This window comes from Pygocentrus nattereri, chromosome 10 (assembly GCF_015220715.1).
Source record: "Pygocentrus nattereri isolate fPygNat1 chromosome 10, fPygNat1.pri, whole genome shotgun sequence".
NCBI classification, from domain to species: Eukaryota; Metazoa; Chordata; class Actinopteri; order Characiformes; family Serrasalmidae; genus Pygocentrus; species Pygocentrus nattereri.
The window spans coordinates 15,128,984-15,148,091 of NC_051220.1; the positions used below are offsets into that span (position 1 = coordinate 15,128,984).

Genomic DNA, 19,108 nt, shown 5'->3' on the forward strand with positions numbered 1-19,108 from the left:
AGAATGGAAGATATGTGACCAAAAGGTAGATAAAATAAGACAACCATGGCTGGAAACATGGAAGAAGGAGAGGAAATCAAGATCTTGTAATAAGAAAAAGAAAGTAATAAGTAATAAGAAAAAATGTTTTAGGGAGTCTGGAAATCTAAAGGGTAACTTCCAAAAGCTGAAAAGGGCCTTCCATCAAGCAAGCGTGTGAGCAGATGGACAAGGGGCAGTGGGCAAAGGAAAGGACAAATTTCAACAAAAACTCTTTTAATATCTCTTGCGGACAGAACACAGGAGCTGACAGTGACATGGAAGAGTACCTCTGTGAGACTAGCAGTGATCCAAAGTGTGAGAAAGAATTAGAGGTGGCAAAGAAATATATTAAATTTGACAAGACAATCTTCCCTTTCAAAGATGCAGAACCCACATAGCGAGAGGTCTGTGAGTTCATTAATAAAGCCAGGGGAATTGTCCTAGCGCCCAATGTGACACCATATACTGTGAAATGCTGAGGATACAGCAGTGTAAACCGAGGAGGTGGTGTGGAGGATGATTTATCTACCTGACAGTTGGCATACTGCTGAGTGTTGTCTTATTTGAAAGAAGAAGAACTCCAGAGACATAAAGCAGTTTCAAACCATCTCAATGCTTAATGTGGAGAAACCCTTCATTTGCAGTCACAGCAGCCCAAGCAGCAGTCCCTATGTAAAAATCAGCAACGAATAACAAAACATTCACTAACATGTCATAGATTGCATATATCACTGGGGGTGAAGTGATTATTTGACTTAGTCAACTAAAATCGACAACCAAATTAGTTGCCAACTAATTTAGTAGTCACTTAGTTGGTAACGTCAATATGCACCTTTCTCGCGCTCACTAGGCACGTATTCACATTACAGCTCCTTGGAGAGTTAACAACATGGCAGCCTCAAAAACAAATCCTGAAAAGTGTTAAACTCAGAAAATTCATTGGCGTAGTATGTGAAGTACTGGAGGGTGTGTTTAGGGACGTGGCGACAGTTGTGCTAGTGAGCTAGTTAGCTTATGTTAATGTTATAAGCCGTCCTACTTCATGTTATGAGCTGATCTATAACATTTTCCATTTCAAAATGCATGTTCCCTTGAATTTACACATCATGGGTTATACATTTTGACAGGAAAAATAAACTGGAATTTTATTTTTAATCTTTTGTTTTAGTAGGAAAGTTAATTAAAACAGTGAAATCATGAATGATATTCATCTTTATTGTCTTCATTGATAGCGAATGCATAAAACAACGTCAAGCTAAATTTAAAAGCTAATAGCTACATGACAGTTATTTGGTAATGTAGTGATTCATAATCCAAATAATCAATTATTTGTTTCAGTAATGTATTGATTATTCAACCATCAAATTAGTCGTTTGTTGCAGCCCTAATTTCAACATAGCAATTCTATTCAATTGGATTTTTTTTGACAAAAAAAAAAAAAACGCATCGTTCAAAAATGAAGGAACCTCAAAAATAGGTGGAAATGGCATTTAATGGTTGCTATGAAAAAGAGTGGAAGCCAGGGAAGGGAAGCCAAGCGAAAAGCAGCACATTGTGTCAGAATGGTTTACTGCACTTTTATCTGAAGACCTAGAAAGAATGGATACTGTATTGAGACTGAAGCTTCTACAGTTCTACAGTGGTATTAATGTTAAATATAAAGGAGGCTGTCAATCTGAAAAGCCACATTATCTGTGATCACGGAATTATATATCTGTGTAGCTCAACAGATTAGCCTGTTAATTCAAATCATCAAATATCATCTCTTCTACTAACATAGACAAACATCGTATTGATTGAAAGTTTGAAATACACATTTTACAAAAGCCCATTCTGCATTTAGTGGTTCATAAGGCTTCATTAGGGATGTCAGTAGTCAGACGAGCAACTAAAACAACAATAAGTATCAGCTAGACATCATCATCATGTACAGCCAGTACTGAGCAGGCCTGTGTTCGTTTACACAACTTCAATCAAAACAGAAGTAAAATTAACAATAAATACAACAGTTAGTTCCTGCCACGCAAGCTGATTGGTCGAGAGGTGTTCTAACCATGCTGATGTTTCACCATAACATCAGAGGTTTTAAAAAACACTGTGCTGAGACGCCGCTGCTAAGCAAGATTTTGACAGCTGTAGGAGACGCTCCAGCCAATTGAACATTTTTACTTCTTACTTTGCAAACAAACAGAAAATGGACACTTTTAATATTCAATTTGACCGACAGCAGATTTGGTCAAACTGAAGATGAGACTACACTAAATTCCTAAACTGTCATTTCCACTGAGCAAGCTTTTCAGTTGGCAGCTGTGAGAGAAGAACCTAAACAACCTGCAATTAGCCAGAAATTAACCGAATACTATTCGCCAAACGTGTAGTCTCGTCTTAAATTGGACTGAGCCATAAAACTGCAGCAATAAAAAACAAATAGCTAGCTCAGTGGTGATGACAGTTTCGGAGTTCAGTGTAAGCTGGAGAATGAACTGCCAGCTGTGCTGCGAGTGAGCAGAGTTTGTTACTCTGACGTAGCAACAAATTGCTTGTTAAGGAACTAATTGCTAACATTAAAACATATTAAATGACACATTCACGTCCCAAAATCAGGCAAAAATAAGAGGGTCTATCCTATTACCTGGCTGATTATTTGATTCATAATTTTCAGGCAGATTTAGCTCATCCACAGATTAAACAATGTATTGTGAGTAAAATATAGGAGGTGTAATAAAGTCCAGAAGGCATTCATTGTTGTTAAACTCATTCAGAAGACAACTGCATTATTTGCTGAAGGGAAAACTGCGGCCCTTGTTATTCTCTGTTGTTCATTCTGACCTAAAGTACAGAGTTCAATTAAAACCACACCACGATTTCTGGAAAGTAAGCGGTCATGGCAATATGTTACGCCCATTGGCGTGAAAACATGACTGCTTCCCTACTGTAAATCTCTTAGGTCTCATTTTAATACTGTTTTAGTCATGCACTTGATTTGACTTTGACTCACCAATCTACGTTACTCAAATAGCCACTTGAATTACGTGGAACACACTTGGCCTCAGCTAGGCTAGTGAGCTAATTAGTAAGCCATGTAAAACTGCAGTGCATAACCATTTTTAAGACACCTAATAGAACTCGGATCAACCTAGAGAAAGAGAGACTAACTGCTTTGTCTCTCTATAAGCTTTGCTTTAGAATCAAGAAGCACTTTTTTTGCTGATGCAAGCTGTGTAGCCTTTAGCTTGTTAACTAGCAAGCTAGCTAGGTAAAGTATTTAAGTTATACCAGTTGTCATATCAGTATCATTTATAACAGTAGGTTTGCTAGCAGCCCAGTCTGAACATGTAAAATTGAGTGTTTTAAAATACCAAGTATTTTCAGGTATTTTACTGCTGATGCTTATAAACAACATCGCCTGCAATTTTTTTACACGTTTGAAAAGGGAAATATCTCAGACCACATTGACTTCTGGGCATGTTCTGCTGCCAAAGCCAACCCATCTGTTTACATGTTCCCTTCACCTAACACACTTCACTTATGTTAAAATATAGAAATGGACAGCTCTTAAGATGGTGCTGGGGATCGCAGTTTTTAAGGAGGCTGTCAATCTAATGATGTCAATTCAGTGTGCAGTAGCAGTAGCTTACATGTAGCAATACTCACATTTCAACTCTTTAATGACCTCATAATTTGGAGGATCCAGTAATTTTCAAGAGAAGAATGTTCAAAGGACACATTGTTTCAGGTTCTGAACATTTTATCCACCACAGGGTGCTACAGAGGCAATTTTTAGTTCCTAATATGGGCATAATGTGGACTACAGAATGATGCACACCTACAGTGGTCTGAACAGCGTCATAACTCCATAACGTCATAATGAAAGCAAAAGTTAAATTAATTACATATTAAAAAATAAAAATTAAACATTTTTATAAACATGTCTAAGAAGAAAACAAGTCAGTTCTTTGTTGTTTGTACAAATCATTAGAGTATATATACAATTAATTTTTTAAAAAGTGTTTTTTTTTCTTTCTTTTTTATCCCCCAGGCCAGTAGAAATATACAAAGTGCCAGTAAAACTCTGATTTACTGACCATAAATAATTGGCACATATTTATGTTTTGTCAATACTGTTGAATATTTTAGTCTGTCAGCCCTACTGTTCTACAGATACTACCAGGTGGTTGAATTTAGAAGTTTGATTGGCACAGCAACAGTAACTAAGGGAGACAAAACTTGGATGTATGTGTGTGTAAATAGAGCATGTGCTGTTCTGGAATCTCATTTCTGTGTTAAGCAGAGTGCGAGAGGTTTGTGGAGATTAAAACCATTAAAAATCAACTACAAGTGCAAAACAAAAAAAAATTGCTTTCTACTATAAGAGAAAACTAATCAGCAGTGGCAAAAAGTAAGTTTACTTTCTTTCTTAATTCAAGTTCCTTTTTATTGTATTGTATTATTGACTGTTTTTTTTTTTAATAATGAAAGTGTTTTCTTTTCCCAGTGATGTCACACTGCTGCTGATTGAAAATCAAATTAAAGAGGTGAAGACATGGGTCCTCACTAAACTGCTGAAAGAGAGAGAATTTAACAGGACTGAAATTGAACTCTGGTTCAAAGACATTCTCAAAGACTGGTACAGAGAGAGTGAGAGGAGGATAAAGAAGGAGAAAGACTCCTGGATGGAGGACATTGAGAAGCTGAGAACAAACACAGACTCCGTGAGGGAGGTGAGGAATGAGATGATGCTGATGAAAGAGGAACACTTCAGGGAGATGGAAAAGTTAATGGAGGAGATGAAGAACCTGAGAAAGGAGGACGAGAGACAAAGAAAGAGGAGAAAATCTGCAGGAAACAACAAAAAGCACTGGAGGAGAGGTTGAAGGAGATGGAGAAAAAGATCTCTGAGATGGAGAAAGCCAGGGAGAGAATGGAGAAGGAGAGAGAAAGGAGATGAGGGAATGGAGGAAGAGATTGCAGATGGAGAAGAAAGAGAAAGAGAGAGGGGAGATGAAGGAGTACAGGGAGAGGATGGAGAGAGAAAGAGCGTAAGAGAGAAAAGAGATGGGTGAATATATAAAGAAGGCAGAGGGGAAACAGAAGGAACTTGAGATGGAGAGGAGGATCAAGATGGAGGAGAGGAAACAGATTGAGGAAGACAGGGGGAAGATGGAGGAGGACAGAAGAAATGATTGGCACAATATAAGCAGCAGGAGGAGGCTGAGAAGCTGGAGCTGAGGAGAATGATCTGGTGGATGAGGACTGAGAGAAATGAAGACGAAACATCTAAAGCTCCACCAAGAGAACCATGAAGTGTGGATGAGGGAGATAGAGGAGCTGAGGTGAGAGGTGGATGAAAAGCTGTAGAACAGAAAGAAAAGATGGAGAGTGAATTCAAAGAAAGAGAGCAGGCGAGACTGGGAGAGAGCAAGAAAGAGAAAGAGGTGATGAGGATGGAGAGTCAGACAGAGGTGGAGAAAGAAAGGAGGAGGATGAGTGGAGAGAGAGGGAGATCAGCAGAAGCCAGAAAGGATCAAGTCTTTACACCAACTGGAGCTGGAGGCAGAGTTTGCAAAGGAGCTTGCTGAGGTAAAGGGAGAAACTGAGGAACAATGTAGACGAATACTGGTGGGATTGTGACAGAAAATTGTCAGGAGCTGAGGAGAGAAGAGAGGAGGATGAAAAAGGACTGAACGAGCTCTGAAAGAATGAACCTCAGAGAAGGAGAAGACCAGCAGAACCAGAACAGAAGCTCTATGGAAGTATGCAATGGAAAAGAAAAGCAGAAAAAGAGGAAGAGTGTGCTCAGCAGATGGTGGAAGAAGTGAGGTGTAGGAGGAGAGAGGTAGAGGAAGTGAGAGCAAGTAAGAATTATGATTATTAGGAAATTAATATGAAACTTATAAATAAAGGTTTCTCAGCCAAATGAAGCCTGACATTCACGAAACAATTTAAGAAAGACAATCTGAGCATATATTTTGTTGACTAGTTATAAAATAATTGTACACAGAATTAAAATTAGATGATGCCTAATGAATTAAGTACATTCAGACAGATGGAGCGAGAGAACCTGGGAGGAGCGGAGGAGAAAGGCAAGGACGATTAAAGAGGACAGAAAGAACAATGAAAGTGCCAGAGAGAGCCAGAGTAGAAGCTCCATGTATGGATGCAGTGGAAAAGAAAAGAAAGGGAAGAAAAAGAAGATGAGTGTGTTCAGCGGACAGTTTAAGGGATGTAGGAGGACCTCTGCAGATAAAGGATCATTATTGTTATGATTAGTATTAGTAATGCTTGGTTATTAAGAAGTAAAAGGAGTTATAAACCACTCTTCATTGTCTATTTTCTCACATTCAAACTCAATCCGATTTCCAAAAAAAAAAAAAATTTATATGTATTCCAAGCTCTGTAAATCTGTCTGATGTTTTAAAGGGGAAATCTGAATCTACCGTGTTTGGAAATTGATAGGAGAGCTACAGATTTATCAGAATTAGTTCTGTATGCTTTCTAACTTTCCAATATTTTCATACCATTTTAACAGTGATTTAGAAATAGGTTAGAAATGTAGAGGACAATGTGATCCACAGAGAAAGAGGTGCAGTGTGTCTCTCTTAAAATAGGAACATTATAAAGGCTGAAATATTTCTGCACAGAAATTGAGTCGTCTTCTCACAGTGAAAGGATGGACAGAAACACCTGTCGATTTTTTTCAGATGAGCTTGATTTTCTCTCAGAGATGAAAATACGGTTTATCTGATGATGACAGTGTTGCATGATTGTTATGAGTCCCATTTTCTCTGTATCTGTTAATGTTTTTGTCAACATTGTTTTTCCTGACCTTTCTTTTTAAATAACATTTACAAATGTGTGGAAGGTAGTGCAAGAATAGATCCTTTCTATAGGCTGTACCAAGAAGATATACATCTCTCTCTCTCTCTCTCTATATATATATATATACACACATTCACTTATGAAGGTGAAATTCAGCACTAACAAAAAGCACTGCTTTAAAAATAAGCAGCAGGTGTTCACTTCATTCATGCACACAACAGTTATAAATGTTATAAATCTTGCACTCAGTCTTGAATGCAGTATTAGTTTCACTCATGCATAAACACCCTGTAAAAGCACGTCAACAAAATACCCAATGAGTCATTAACATTTCAATATGTACAATATAAAGGTATAAATAAATATTTTGATAACATCATATTATGCTTTTCTGAGTGGATATCATCAGTATGTAAGGAGACTGACCAAATGTATTCACCACAAAGCCAGGATAATTAGTACTGGATTTAGTGCAGTGCAGTAAATGAAACACTGACAAAATTCATTGTACTACTTGTTATAGTTTTTCTGGCACTAATTTTGTGGTACTGATGGTTCTTTTATGCCTGTTTCAAATGGTCAAACACACACACACACACACACACACACACAGAAAACCTGAGCACCTGGAGGAAACCCATACAGAGAGAAGGGGAGAACATGCAAACACAACAGAGAATGGACCCTGGTCACCCAGCCAGGCAATTAAACCCAGGCCCTTCTTGCTGTGAGGTGACAGAGCCCCCACTGTGCTGTGCGGTCCTTATCAAATTACAGAAAAACTAAGTATTATGACATGCATCATGTATCATGAAAACGTCCTGAAGTATTACACACTGTGAGGATGAACCTGGAGTAGATCCTTTCATCTTGCCAAGCCAATCTGACAGACGCCACATTCAAATGGTCTCAAAACTAGTTGTTGGTTCCTCTAGCTGTGGCACAAGAGGAAGCAAAGAAGAAAAACAGGAAATATATACCTATCCATTAATATCCTTTCCACCCTTTCCAAATTGAGTGACTAGGAGATGCAGGAGGACCTAAGCAGGCAGCTCAGATTTCCAGAAGAAACTGTCATCACAGATCTCTGACCATCAGTCTCTGGTCAACAAGTATGAAGCAGGTGGTCCTCGCTGATACCATGAAGCAAATCAACAGAGGTGGCACATGAGTGGATGCTCAGTAAATTTCAGTCCCTCATCCTTTGATGCAAGCAGAAAGGATGGAGAGCCTGTAATCTGCTAGTTAAGGTTGGCTGCAAGGGTTTCCCGGGGTAACCACTCTGAAGAACTTTAGAGCTGAAGGAGCAGCTCAGAGAAAATTGCTATTTGGCTTCAGTAAGCAAGTGGGAAAAACTTCACAGTGCATATGGGTAAAAACTACAAATGTGGGAATATTAAGCATTTAGTAATGAGGTAGAATTGAAAAACTCAACACATGTAACAAGGGATAGTTCCAGAATGCTGGTTCTGCTTTAAAACCCTTCTGAGGTATCATGAGCTAACTGGCATGCTAACAAGGAAGAACCCTATACCACTTTTGAACAGAGAGAAGCTCAAAAGAAAAGAAGAATCGGTTGTTTTAACAGGAAACAGACAAAAGGCACCGGCCATAAAGCCCTCATTTTGATTGTTCATTACATCTTTTCCCTTTACATGATGCAATGAAGAATCTAATTACATGCCAGAGGTTACATTCCCCATCTGTAAACCACCCAGCTGTTTCTAAATGGAGTAAGGAGGAGAAGCCTGGCTGGGCTGAACCTAACAGATGTTGCATATCTGGAAACATGTGCCACATTAGAACACACTCTAATTGATACGCTCCCTCTCTCACCATTTCCCCCTCATACATATAGGCCTATCTCTCAACCTGACATGTTCTCTCTCTCTCTCTCTCACTGCATCTGAGAGAGCAATTCTAGCTACATATGCAGGAGCCAAAGCACTGAGCCAACATCATTAATTACACATGAACAGTACCAGCATACTGTATACATGGCTCAAGCCCATTATAATGTGCCTATCAAGAACACATTTCAAATCACTTACTTAGACTATGCAAGGAAAATTAATAATATTAAGCATTTTCTTCTGTGCAAAATTTCTGTTACAACACATACGAGTAACATTTCTGTTGTATAGCAGTGCAGGAAAACTGTGATTATGCTAGAAGTACAAACATGTCTAAAAGCATGAACACATCAATAAACAAACAAGAACAGGAGTGAAAGTTTGGGCCCTCTACTATACACTGCATTTTGAATATTAAGATTAAGAGACCCTTATTAGTCCTACAATGGGGAACTCCGCATTTAACCCATCCGTGAAGTGAAACACCACATACACATCAGTGAGCACACACACACTAGGGGGCAGTGAGCACACTTGCCCAGAGCAGTGGGCAGCCCAATCTGCAGCGCCCGGGGAGCAGTTGGGGGTTAGGTGTCTTGCTCAAGGACCCTCAGTCATGTGCTGTCGGCTCTGGGGATCAAACCGGCGACCTTCCGGTCACGAGGCTGGATCCCTAACCTCCAGCCCATGACTGCCCCAATCCAGCCCATGACTGCCCCATTATAAGGCACAGCATTGAGTGAGATACAATGTGAACAGTTTTGGTGGTCTACCGGGTCTTGCATGGGTTTAGTGGTCTCATTCATTCCATATCTTCTTAGAATTTCTTTTTTTAAAATTCCCAATTTTTATGTAAGTTGAATACTATAAACAATCTGCTCAGAAATACATCTCTCTTTATATTATTTAAAAAGTACATAATTTCACTGAAAAATTAATACCTTGTGTAACTTGTAACTTGTATTTTGAATGCAAGTTAAATGAACTTTTGCACAGTACTGTATGGAGTGGTTAATCAAAAAGTGACTTTATTTGGCTAGTAAAGTTTCTGTTTGGAACTTTTGTTGGTAGTCATGGTGTCTGGAAATTATTCAGGATGTCAGACAAATAGGTAAAATTCCAGTCATTTATTTGTTGTTGCTCAAATCAGTTACATTGTATTTTGACTCAAAGACTGTACCTAACACATATTCGCAGATTGTCCAAAAACTCTTTGCTAACACAAAAAAGTATAGTTTTTGATAAAACTTGTAACATGGGTGCTAAATATCAGACACTGAACAGGAGTTTTATATGGCTTGGTGCTCAGACTGGCAGAATATACTGAATCTGTTCATTCCTTCTACATATGCAGAACAGCAGGGGAACAACAACAGGGCAAGAATCTTTAAATCTTTTAATCTTTAAAAAATGTTCTTAATTTGAAAGAATATTTTTTACCAGATAATTTACTGGTAGTTACCATCTAATGGAAACCATGAATGCTAGCTAAGTGATAAAACTGCATCTATGCAGCCTAACAAGCTTCACTTATTTTAGCAAGTCGTATCTGCTGGAGTAAGCTGAAGTTGAGATGCTGAAAACAACGCAATGATGTGCAAATCATTTAATCCCTGTATTTATTTAGAACAAAGACAACATACCAAATGTTGTACCTGAGAAATGTTTTTTTTTATTTTAAATATATGTCTATTTTAACTTATATACCAGCAACATGTTTTAAAAGTTCCGAAAGGGCCAAAAAAAAGACTATAAAGCTGTGTAATGCTAAAAACTCCTGCTAGAACATCTCAAAACATATATGGTTAATTGTTAACAGTTCAGTAACATGATTGGAGCATTCCAGAGACCACTCTGTGATTGACTGTGCAGGCAAATGTGCAGCAATTCAAGTATCCTTGAATTGAAAATCCTGAGGTAGAAGAGGTGCTGTTGTGCTGTGTGGTGTTTTTGGCCCATATAAGTTCCTCTGTGATGTGAACACCAAGTAACTTGCAGCTGCTGACCCTCTCTACTGTGGCCCCATTGATGGTGATGGGGGTGTGCACTTTCTCTTCCTTCCTAATGTCCATTATCAGCTCCTTGGTCTTGTTGCCACTGAGAGAAAGGTTTTTCTCCTGTAACCAGTGTGTCAGGAAGGTGACCTCCTCTCTGTAGGACATCTCATACTTGTTGGAGATCAGGCGCACAGTTGTGTCATCTGAAAATTTTATGATGACATTGGAGCTGTGTCTAGCTAAACAGTCATGGGTCTACAGGGAGTACAAGAGAGGGCTGAGCACACAACCTTGAGGGGCTCAGGTATTAAGAGAGGTCAGTGAGGGAAAATGATGCTGCCCATCCTTAACACCTGGCGTTGGCACATCAAGTTCAGGATCCAGCTGCACAAAGAACCACTTAGACCCAGAAAAACTTACTCAGTGGAAAATACCAGTGGTGCGCTCCATGAAAGAGCAACCCACTACTGGCAAGTCTAACCTCCCTTTCGTCTCCATGGCTAAGTGTCGAGCTTAATGTTGAGCTTTGAGGGGATGATAGTATTGAATGTTGAGCTAAAATCCACAAACAGCATTCTCACATATGTATTTTTTGTCAAAATTGGAAAGGGTAGTGTGTTGAGTTTACAAAGTCCTCCCCCAACCTCCGTTTAGCAGATTAGATCACTCCTCCAGCCTGCTACCACCCACCTCTAGCAAGACCATAAGAGCAGAGTACAGAGGTAAAGTGAAATCACAGTTCAACACCACCAGCATGGGAAACCTGTGGTGAATCTGTTCTGTTGGCAGACAAACTCTAGTGGGTCTAAGGTGGCAGGTAGTGAGGAACAGATGAAGTCTCTAACCCGCTTCTCCAAGCACTTGTTTATGATATAGGTCAGAGAAACCAGGTGCCAGTCATTTAAGGTAGTAACCCTGGCTGACTCTGGAACTGGGACGACGGTGGGCAGTTTGAAGCAAGCTGACACTGAGAGAGAAAGAGAGGTTGAAGATGTCTGTGAACACTCCTGCCAGTTGATGTGCGCATGATTTAAGGACGCGTCCAGGAATGCCATCAGGTCTGGCAACCCTTACACAAGGCTCTGCACACTCAGCCATGGAGACGAAAAAGGAGGTTAGACTCACTGGTAGTGGGGGGCTCTTTCAGGGAGTGCACCACTGGTATTTTCCACTGAGTGAGTTTCCCACTTAAATTATCTTATTGTGCTTATCCTCTGCCACAGGTTTCTCATGCTGGTGGTGTTGAACTTTGTTTCCACCTGACCTCTGTACTTATGGTCTTGCTAGAGGTGGGTGGGAGCAGGCTGAAGGAGTGATCTTATCTGCCAAACGGAGGTTGGGGGAGGGCTTTGTAAACATCATGGGTGTGTAGCAGTGATCCAGTATATGGTTGTTGTTGTGCTGCATGAGCTGTGTTTTAAGTACTTTGGAGCAACTTCGCTAAAGTTTACTTTATTCTGAATCTCCAGTGATAACCAGGTCTCAGTGTAGTAAATTACACAGCAGTCCTGTGTTTCTTGCTGGAAAAAGATCTGTGCCTGAAGTCACTGATTTTGTTGTTCAAGGATTATACTTTAGCCAGTAGTATGCTGGGGAGAGGGAGGGCGATTAGCATCCCTGACCTCTCCTGCCCCTCTTGTGGTGTCTGTGATGTTTTCTTGACAGGGTGGCAAAAATAAGTCTCTTCTGTGTTCCCAAACAGTGTATCTGTGTGAGAAACCCAAAGTCTGGTTTTCAGTGAAAGATCATAATCAGATTTCTAGAAGTGTTTGTCCATCATAAACAAAGATGCTGCCAACTTTTAGTGCAAAAAGAATTACGTATAAACACACAATAAATTTTTTTTTAAAAAGTGTGAAGGGAGCTCATAACACAGCAGCTGTAACTGGCACCATTTTGATTTCCTATCATCCAATAATCAAACTTTAACATTTTTTTTGGAAATCATGGATGCCTTGTCCTAAAGAGGAGATGGACCATCTAGCTTGTAATCAACACACTGTTCAAAAGCCAGCATCCGTGATGGTATGGTGGTACATCAGTGCACATGGCATAGGAAACATTAATGCTAAACAATACAGTATATATTAAATATATTGTGGTAAAATATGCTGCCATCCGGATGACATCTTTTTCAGGGAAGGCCTTGCAAAGTTCAGCAAGACCATACCAAAACACATTCTGCACATATTACACCAACATAGCTCTACAGTAAAGGGTTCTGGGTGCTATCCTGGCCTGCCTGCAGTCCAGATCCAGTCACTCAATGAAAGCTTTTGGTGCATTATAAAACTAAATTATTACTGAGGAGACCTCAAACTGTTGATCCACTGAAATCCTATAACAAGCAAGAATGGAAAAACATTTCACCTTAAAAACCACATAAATAGTTTTCCTCAGTTCCCAAATGTTTACAGTATTGTTCAAAAAAGTGGTAAATATGCCCCAGCCCAACTTTTAAAAAATGTGTTGCTGGCAACAATTCAAAACAGGCACATATTTTTCAAAAAACAATAAAATTTCACAAGTTTTTTTAGAAAAAGGTTGTATGTAGGTTGACACAAAACTACTATACATTCACCCATTTTATCATTTTTTGAAGCATGGAGTGACCATTGCATTCCATCATGCTTGTTTGCCAATGCAAGGACTTAAATCGGAGTGGAGTAAAGGGGTGGTGAGGACAGTCTGAAAAGCCTGGCAAGGAGGCACTTAAACACAACCAAGGATGCCGTCCTGGAGCTCAAAGCTCAAATGTTTTTTCTCAGGTTTGTGATATACTTGAACTATTTTTCATAATGTTCTACATACATACCAGATTATTTGTAATAATAAGCCAGTAAATATATTAGCTTTGCAGGGAATTAGTCAGTGTAATAACACAGAAAACTAACACTGTGGAAAAGGTTTCAAGTATATACAGTATTTCTATTACTGTGCCCATGCCTGGACTCGTGCATATAAAAAAGGCTTCATTCTTAGAATGGCAATGCCTACCACTGTTAACTACTGAAATATACTGTAACAGGAAAGAGATTCTAACACAGTTCTGAGGCAACATGTTTATCTGTGTACTTCTTTCACCTATGTCAACCTGTTGAGGTTCAGTTGGGACCAAAACAGCCTTTGAAATTGAGGCCTCCCCATAATGGACCAACACACCAAAAAAGTCAATACAAAAATCAATAGCTCTGCACAACATGAAAACTGTATACACACGAAAGGGAAATGGAAGTACAGCCTATGACTCCTCACACATTCTGGCTGCAACCATCAAAGCCTTCAAGCTTCTGGCTACACATACAGGTCTCTCTCACTGAAGGCTACAAGTGTTTCGTTTATCTCCACCTGGACCATGAATTCTTGGATTGGCAGAAAAGCAAGTATTTATTTTATGCACCAAGCTGTTCTTATATATCTGTGCTTTGAAGCTGTGCTATGTATTTCTTATCCACTGTTTGTCAACAGCTCTACCAGTATCAGCATTATTTGTGAATACAGAACATCTGCAAGAAATTTTTTTTTTTTATTTCGATTTGAATTTGAAAGCAATTAAGTTGAGCCACCATTGCAGATAAAAGCCTGAGCAAGCTCAAATAGAAATATTCTCTTCCATCTCTCCATTAATTGTGAACAACCTATTTTTAATCAGATGCTACACATGTTGAGTGGCAAAGCTAGGACTTAAACCTAAATCCCAGGTTTCCTCAACTCACAACAATAATGTATAACAGAAATATAAATATCAACTGCCTGTTACCATCACTTTCTCAGTCCGTGTGTTCCATCTGAAAGGGTCATAAATAGCTGACTGGAAAGCAGGGTGGAGGTTTTACAAAGCCATCTACAGCCAGTTAAAAACTTATGTGCCGAGTAACTGCTATATGCGATGACACACAATGGTACTGTGCTTTCATTTTTTCCCATTTGCTTGCCCATTTGTCTTGAACTATACAAACATAGCTTTGTACTGCAAGTCTTATTTAACCATCGCTGCTCAATCTTTGCCACAGGTTGTAAATGGCTGGCTTCATGGAAGCATGCCATCATTTACCAAAAGGGGAAAAAAATATACCGTAACTGAAAAACAAACAGTGAAAAAGCTGGATGAATCTGAAGCTCTTTCAAGACAAAACTGAATGCAGTTCACCTAATCTTAGATGTTATCACATAATAAAAGCGCAAGAATTTCTGTATAGATTTTGATGGGAATGTAGATTCAATACTGTGGAAACAAAGTGCGCACAGAATTTTGTAACAAATCCATTGCCTTGTGAAGGCAAAGCTCAAAGTAGGGGACGATGGTGCTCTCCTCAACATTGTCTGATGACCAACGAGAATGTCATTAGCTCATGGATGTACCCCAAGACAGCATGGCTTAAAAGTCTCCTGGAAAACGTCCCACAGGCTCTTTTCATGCTCATATAAGGCATGTAGATGTGTGCCAAAGACCGGAGCATGTATTAGTTACAAAGCTCTGAAAATAATGTTTACATTCAAGTCTTTTTAAGGAACCACCATTTCCACAACACTGGTGTGCCAACATAGTACTTTAACTGACTATAACAAACAATTAAATTTATTATGTCTTAGTTACAAAGTGCATTGCTTTGATGGGAGAGTTCCACATGTGAAAGATACACCATCATTACTGATATATGAGGCTAGTGGTGAAATGACTTTCGTTGTGAGAGAAGGGGAATGAAGGAGGGCAGAGGGAGAGGTTATATGCCTTGGCTCCTTCAATTTTTTTCAGAGCTAGCACTTCCATTACCAGACACAAAAAGCCCTAGCAGAGCCACAGGGGCTTGATATGAACTTCAAACATCAGTACCTGGGTGAGCTACAGAATAAGATGGGAGGTGAAAGGAAGGCTGAATGGATGAATGGTTGAATCAATTAATGATAAGAAAAATGAGGAGAGAAAATGAAATGATGTATTTAACCAGAACGAGTGTACGAGTGAATCACTTGGTAGGTAGTTGAAAAAGAGAATGAGTGAATAAATAATTAATTGAATAAACAGTGGAAACACCAACAACATGTGCAGGACCACAAGACCATACCGATCTCTACAGCCGACTGAATGACCATTCTATCTGTGCAGCTTTAAAGGTGAAGGCTAACTTTAGCTGGTTTTACAGGCTGTATTAATACTTGCAACAGTTCTCAGATGCTGAAGTGACCAAGTGACCCTTTAATAAGCCTTTGCAAAAAACATTGCAACAGAGCAGCGGGAAGTCGCTTGTCAGCCATAAAGATGCCATAATACAGTTTGTTATTTCAGTTAGAGGGAATAAAGGTTCAGGCACTAAGGGGTAAGGTTCTAGTAATTTGAGATACTTTACCTGTATCACGTCTGGCTTCTAGCAGATGAAAACAAAGCACAAAACCACCCAAAATCAGTGTAAAACCTACATAAGAAAATCAGCTGATGCATTTTCTGTTATAGCTATACACAAAACTGAGCAAAGGTCAGAGACCACCCTACATTTATTTAATTCCCAAGTCATTCATTTTTTGTGTCTGTGGAAAAGCAGAAAAAATATACTCAAAAAGACTAACAAAATTTGAATTTTCGTTTGTAAGATGATTATCCTATATGCAATCTCCTCAGAAACATGTCCTGAAAAACTAATAACCTGCATTTAATGGCCCTTTTGACTGTACATTAAATAAATGAAGGGTCTCTGACTATTGCACTGTACTGTACACTATTTCAGAGTTAATCTAGAGTACCGTGGCACTATTCATTAAAAGCATTAAATATGACAACCAATTTTCTTACCCAATACAACTTAACCGCTCAGCCACCAGAGGTCTCTATTACATAAAAAACATGGCAGCGGCTTACAATGGATATTCAGAAGAGGTTCACCATTCTATATAACCAGCAAGACTACACTGTCACTGATAAGGCGTCTTCTCACAATGACAAGCATCAGTATTTCTTCTTGAGTGCTGCACTCAAATATTCTGGGCTTAAATGAAACAGCAAATATATGAAGACTCAGAAGTTGAGGGGTCGTGGCTTTAATGGATAATGACAATGAATGGACTTCTGCATGGTGGGTAATGGACAGACATGCTGCTCTACTCTACACTGCTGATCTAATACTGTTTGTCACAGTGATGCAGCAGCACTTCTTGCAATATTTTTTCCCATTTATATGTGAAAAGTAATTTTACTGAGTTTGGACAGGAGGTCAATTTATAGGTGCACTTGCCATCTGTGGTCCAAACATGTAGAGTCCACCCCATTGTGAGAAGCATGACTACTTCATGTTTTGAACCTTTATTTTCATGATATCTCGATCACATTTGTTCACACACTGCATGCCCAGAAAATGCAGAAAATGTTTGTCATTTGCGCTTTACAGCTTTATTTGGAGGGTAAAAACAATGCCTTGATGCCAAGCGGTCATGCTTATGCCAAAACAATTAAAGTGATGTTTTTTTCTGTGGGTGGAGTAGAAAGACTCACAGCTGTCTGTGAATCATCATCATCCAAAGTTTTTTTCACTTTTTTAGGGCACTGCAGTATGAAGCAACACTAGTGCTGACTGTGGCAATCACCATCAAGAAAAAAGCCCATAAAAACTGGCATCAGGCTGACCAGACTTTATATATTAAAAATAAAATATGACCAAGAAATGACTGCAGAAAGTGAGATGAAATGTCTGACTGATGAACGTCTGATCAAAGCAGGCGATTGCTTCAATGAAGATCTTGCAATGTTCAGAACTTGTTGACTACAATGTAAAATAAACTGCAGTCATTGAAACGATGCTAGCTAATTTGCTACTCACCACTATAGCGGATGATCCTTTCAGCCGAGTCGCCTTCTCCAAAGCGGGTGATGGGGGTTAGGCGCACCTGATAAGCCTCAGGTTTGACCAGCTCTGTCAGGTTGTAGGTAAGGAGCTCCCCCTTCTGGATGGTGCCTTCCATCGTAATCTCCTGTTCCCACCATCTCTGCTGCCCTGTCTGAGAAAGAAAGATTTCAAAGCTCCTTTTAAGAGCTTTAAAATTTCGGTTGTATAAATCTGAGACTGCAGATTACAGACTGAAATTTCTGGTACACAGTCCAACCTCGAAGTGTCAAAAAATTTATGTGACTGCAGACTTGTGCTTGGCCACAGACACAGCTTGGTAAAACCTACTAAAATTACACAGTGAAAGAACTTCAGATAACATGAATAGTTCAGACACTCCATGGAGATTGAATTCAGCTATTCTGATTTATACTTCTTTTTAATGAATTTATTTCTTTAAACTCAATGGACCATATTCATGAAGCTCCTCAAGCTAGAAGTGTAGATCTAGGATCATAAGGTCATAGTAAATAAAACAGGAATCTGGTCCAAAACTAGCACTCCTGTTCTGAGAAGCTTTGTGAATATGGGCCACTGAGTGACATTAGTTTGAGCTCTTAAAACTATATGTGAGTCAAGCTTTGAAATCCCTGGCTGGACAGTTACTCTAGACAACTTGCAGTGATAGATATTAAAATGACTTCTTTCAGTCTTGTAGCTGACAGTTAAATAATGCCATCATGGTAGTACTTGGCCATGCAACAAGACAATGGCCCAAAACATATAACAAAAGCAACTCTACCAATAAGTCAAATATTGTGCATTAACTAACAACATAATGACCCACAACATACTGGCAACTGAGCAGCCAACTGCCCAATTACTTTTGGGCTCCAGAAGTGGCAGTAATCTGTACCAAAAGGGTAGCAAATCCTAGAGGGTTCACCCAGTATGCAGGGTGCATACCCTCATACTAAAGCTGGCAGCCTGTACTTTAACATCACTGTTAAAAGAGTCACTGTTTTGTTTCCAAATCCAATATGGAATAAAGTATAAAACAAAGCAACAAAAAACATCACTTCTGAACTGGACATAATTGTGACAGCATAAATAATCATATTGGTGATAAAAAATGCACCAGTTTCTATGAATTTCAACAAATTCAAGTTCAACAGATCAAGTTAAAGCTTTATTATATTGTTTATCAGAATTAGAAACAGAATCCTTTATTGATCACGAAAGGAAATTGCAGTTGTTACAGTTGCAACCATTTATGTAAAAGAATAAACACTTTAATAATTTAAAACAAAGATAAAGAGAAATTTGCAATATGTACATGAGATTTAAGTTCTTATGAATACAGTAAAGTGGCGATGACTGTGATAATAAATATTAAACATCTAGTATAAGGCAGTTCAAATTATTGTACCTCTGACCAACTGTGCATTTAGGTAGAATGAGTCTTGCACTGAATGAGCTCCTGTGTCTCATCACTGTGTTGTAGAGTAGGTGGGAGCTATTATCCATAATGGCCTGCAGCTTAGACAGCGTCCTCCTCTCCGACAGCAAGACCAGCTCCACGCCCACAACATCACCGGCCTTG

At 39.1% G+C, this 19,108-nt stretch overlaps 1 protein-coding gene across 4 annotated transcripts in view; it reads right to left on the reverse strand.

The window, feature by feature from the left end:
- mdga2a (MAM domain containing glycosylphosphatidylinositol anchor 2a) overlaps positions 1-19,108 on the reverse strand; it is a 223,814-nt gene that overhangs the window by 17,495 nt on the left and 187,211 nt on the right. For 2 of the 4 annotated variants that reach the window (XM_037542047.1, XM_017713808.2), the window contains exons 11-12: positions 17,500-17,677; positions 16,039-16,056 (exon numbers count right to left, since the gene is read on the reverse strand). In XM_037542047.1, coding sequence (XP_037397944.1) covers positions 16,039-16,056; positions 17,500-17,677 — 196 coding nt within the window. The remainder of the gene's footprint in view (positions 1-16,038; positions 16,057-17,499; positions 17,678-19,108) is intronic. The other 2 variants (XM_037542048.1, XM_017713809.2) reach the window with 1 other exon arrangement.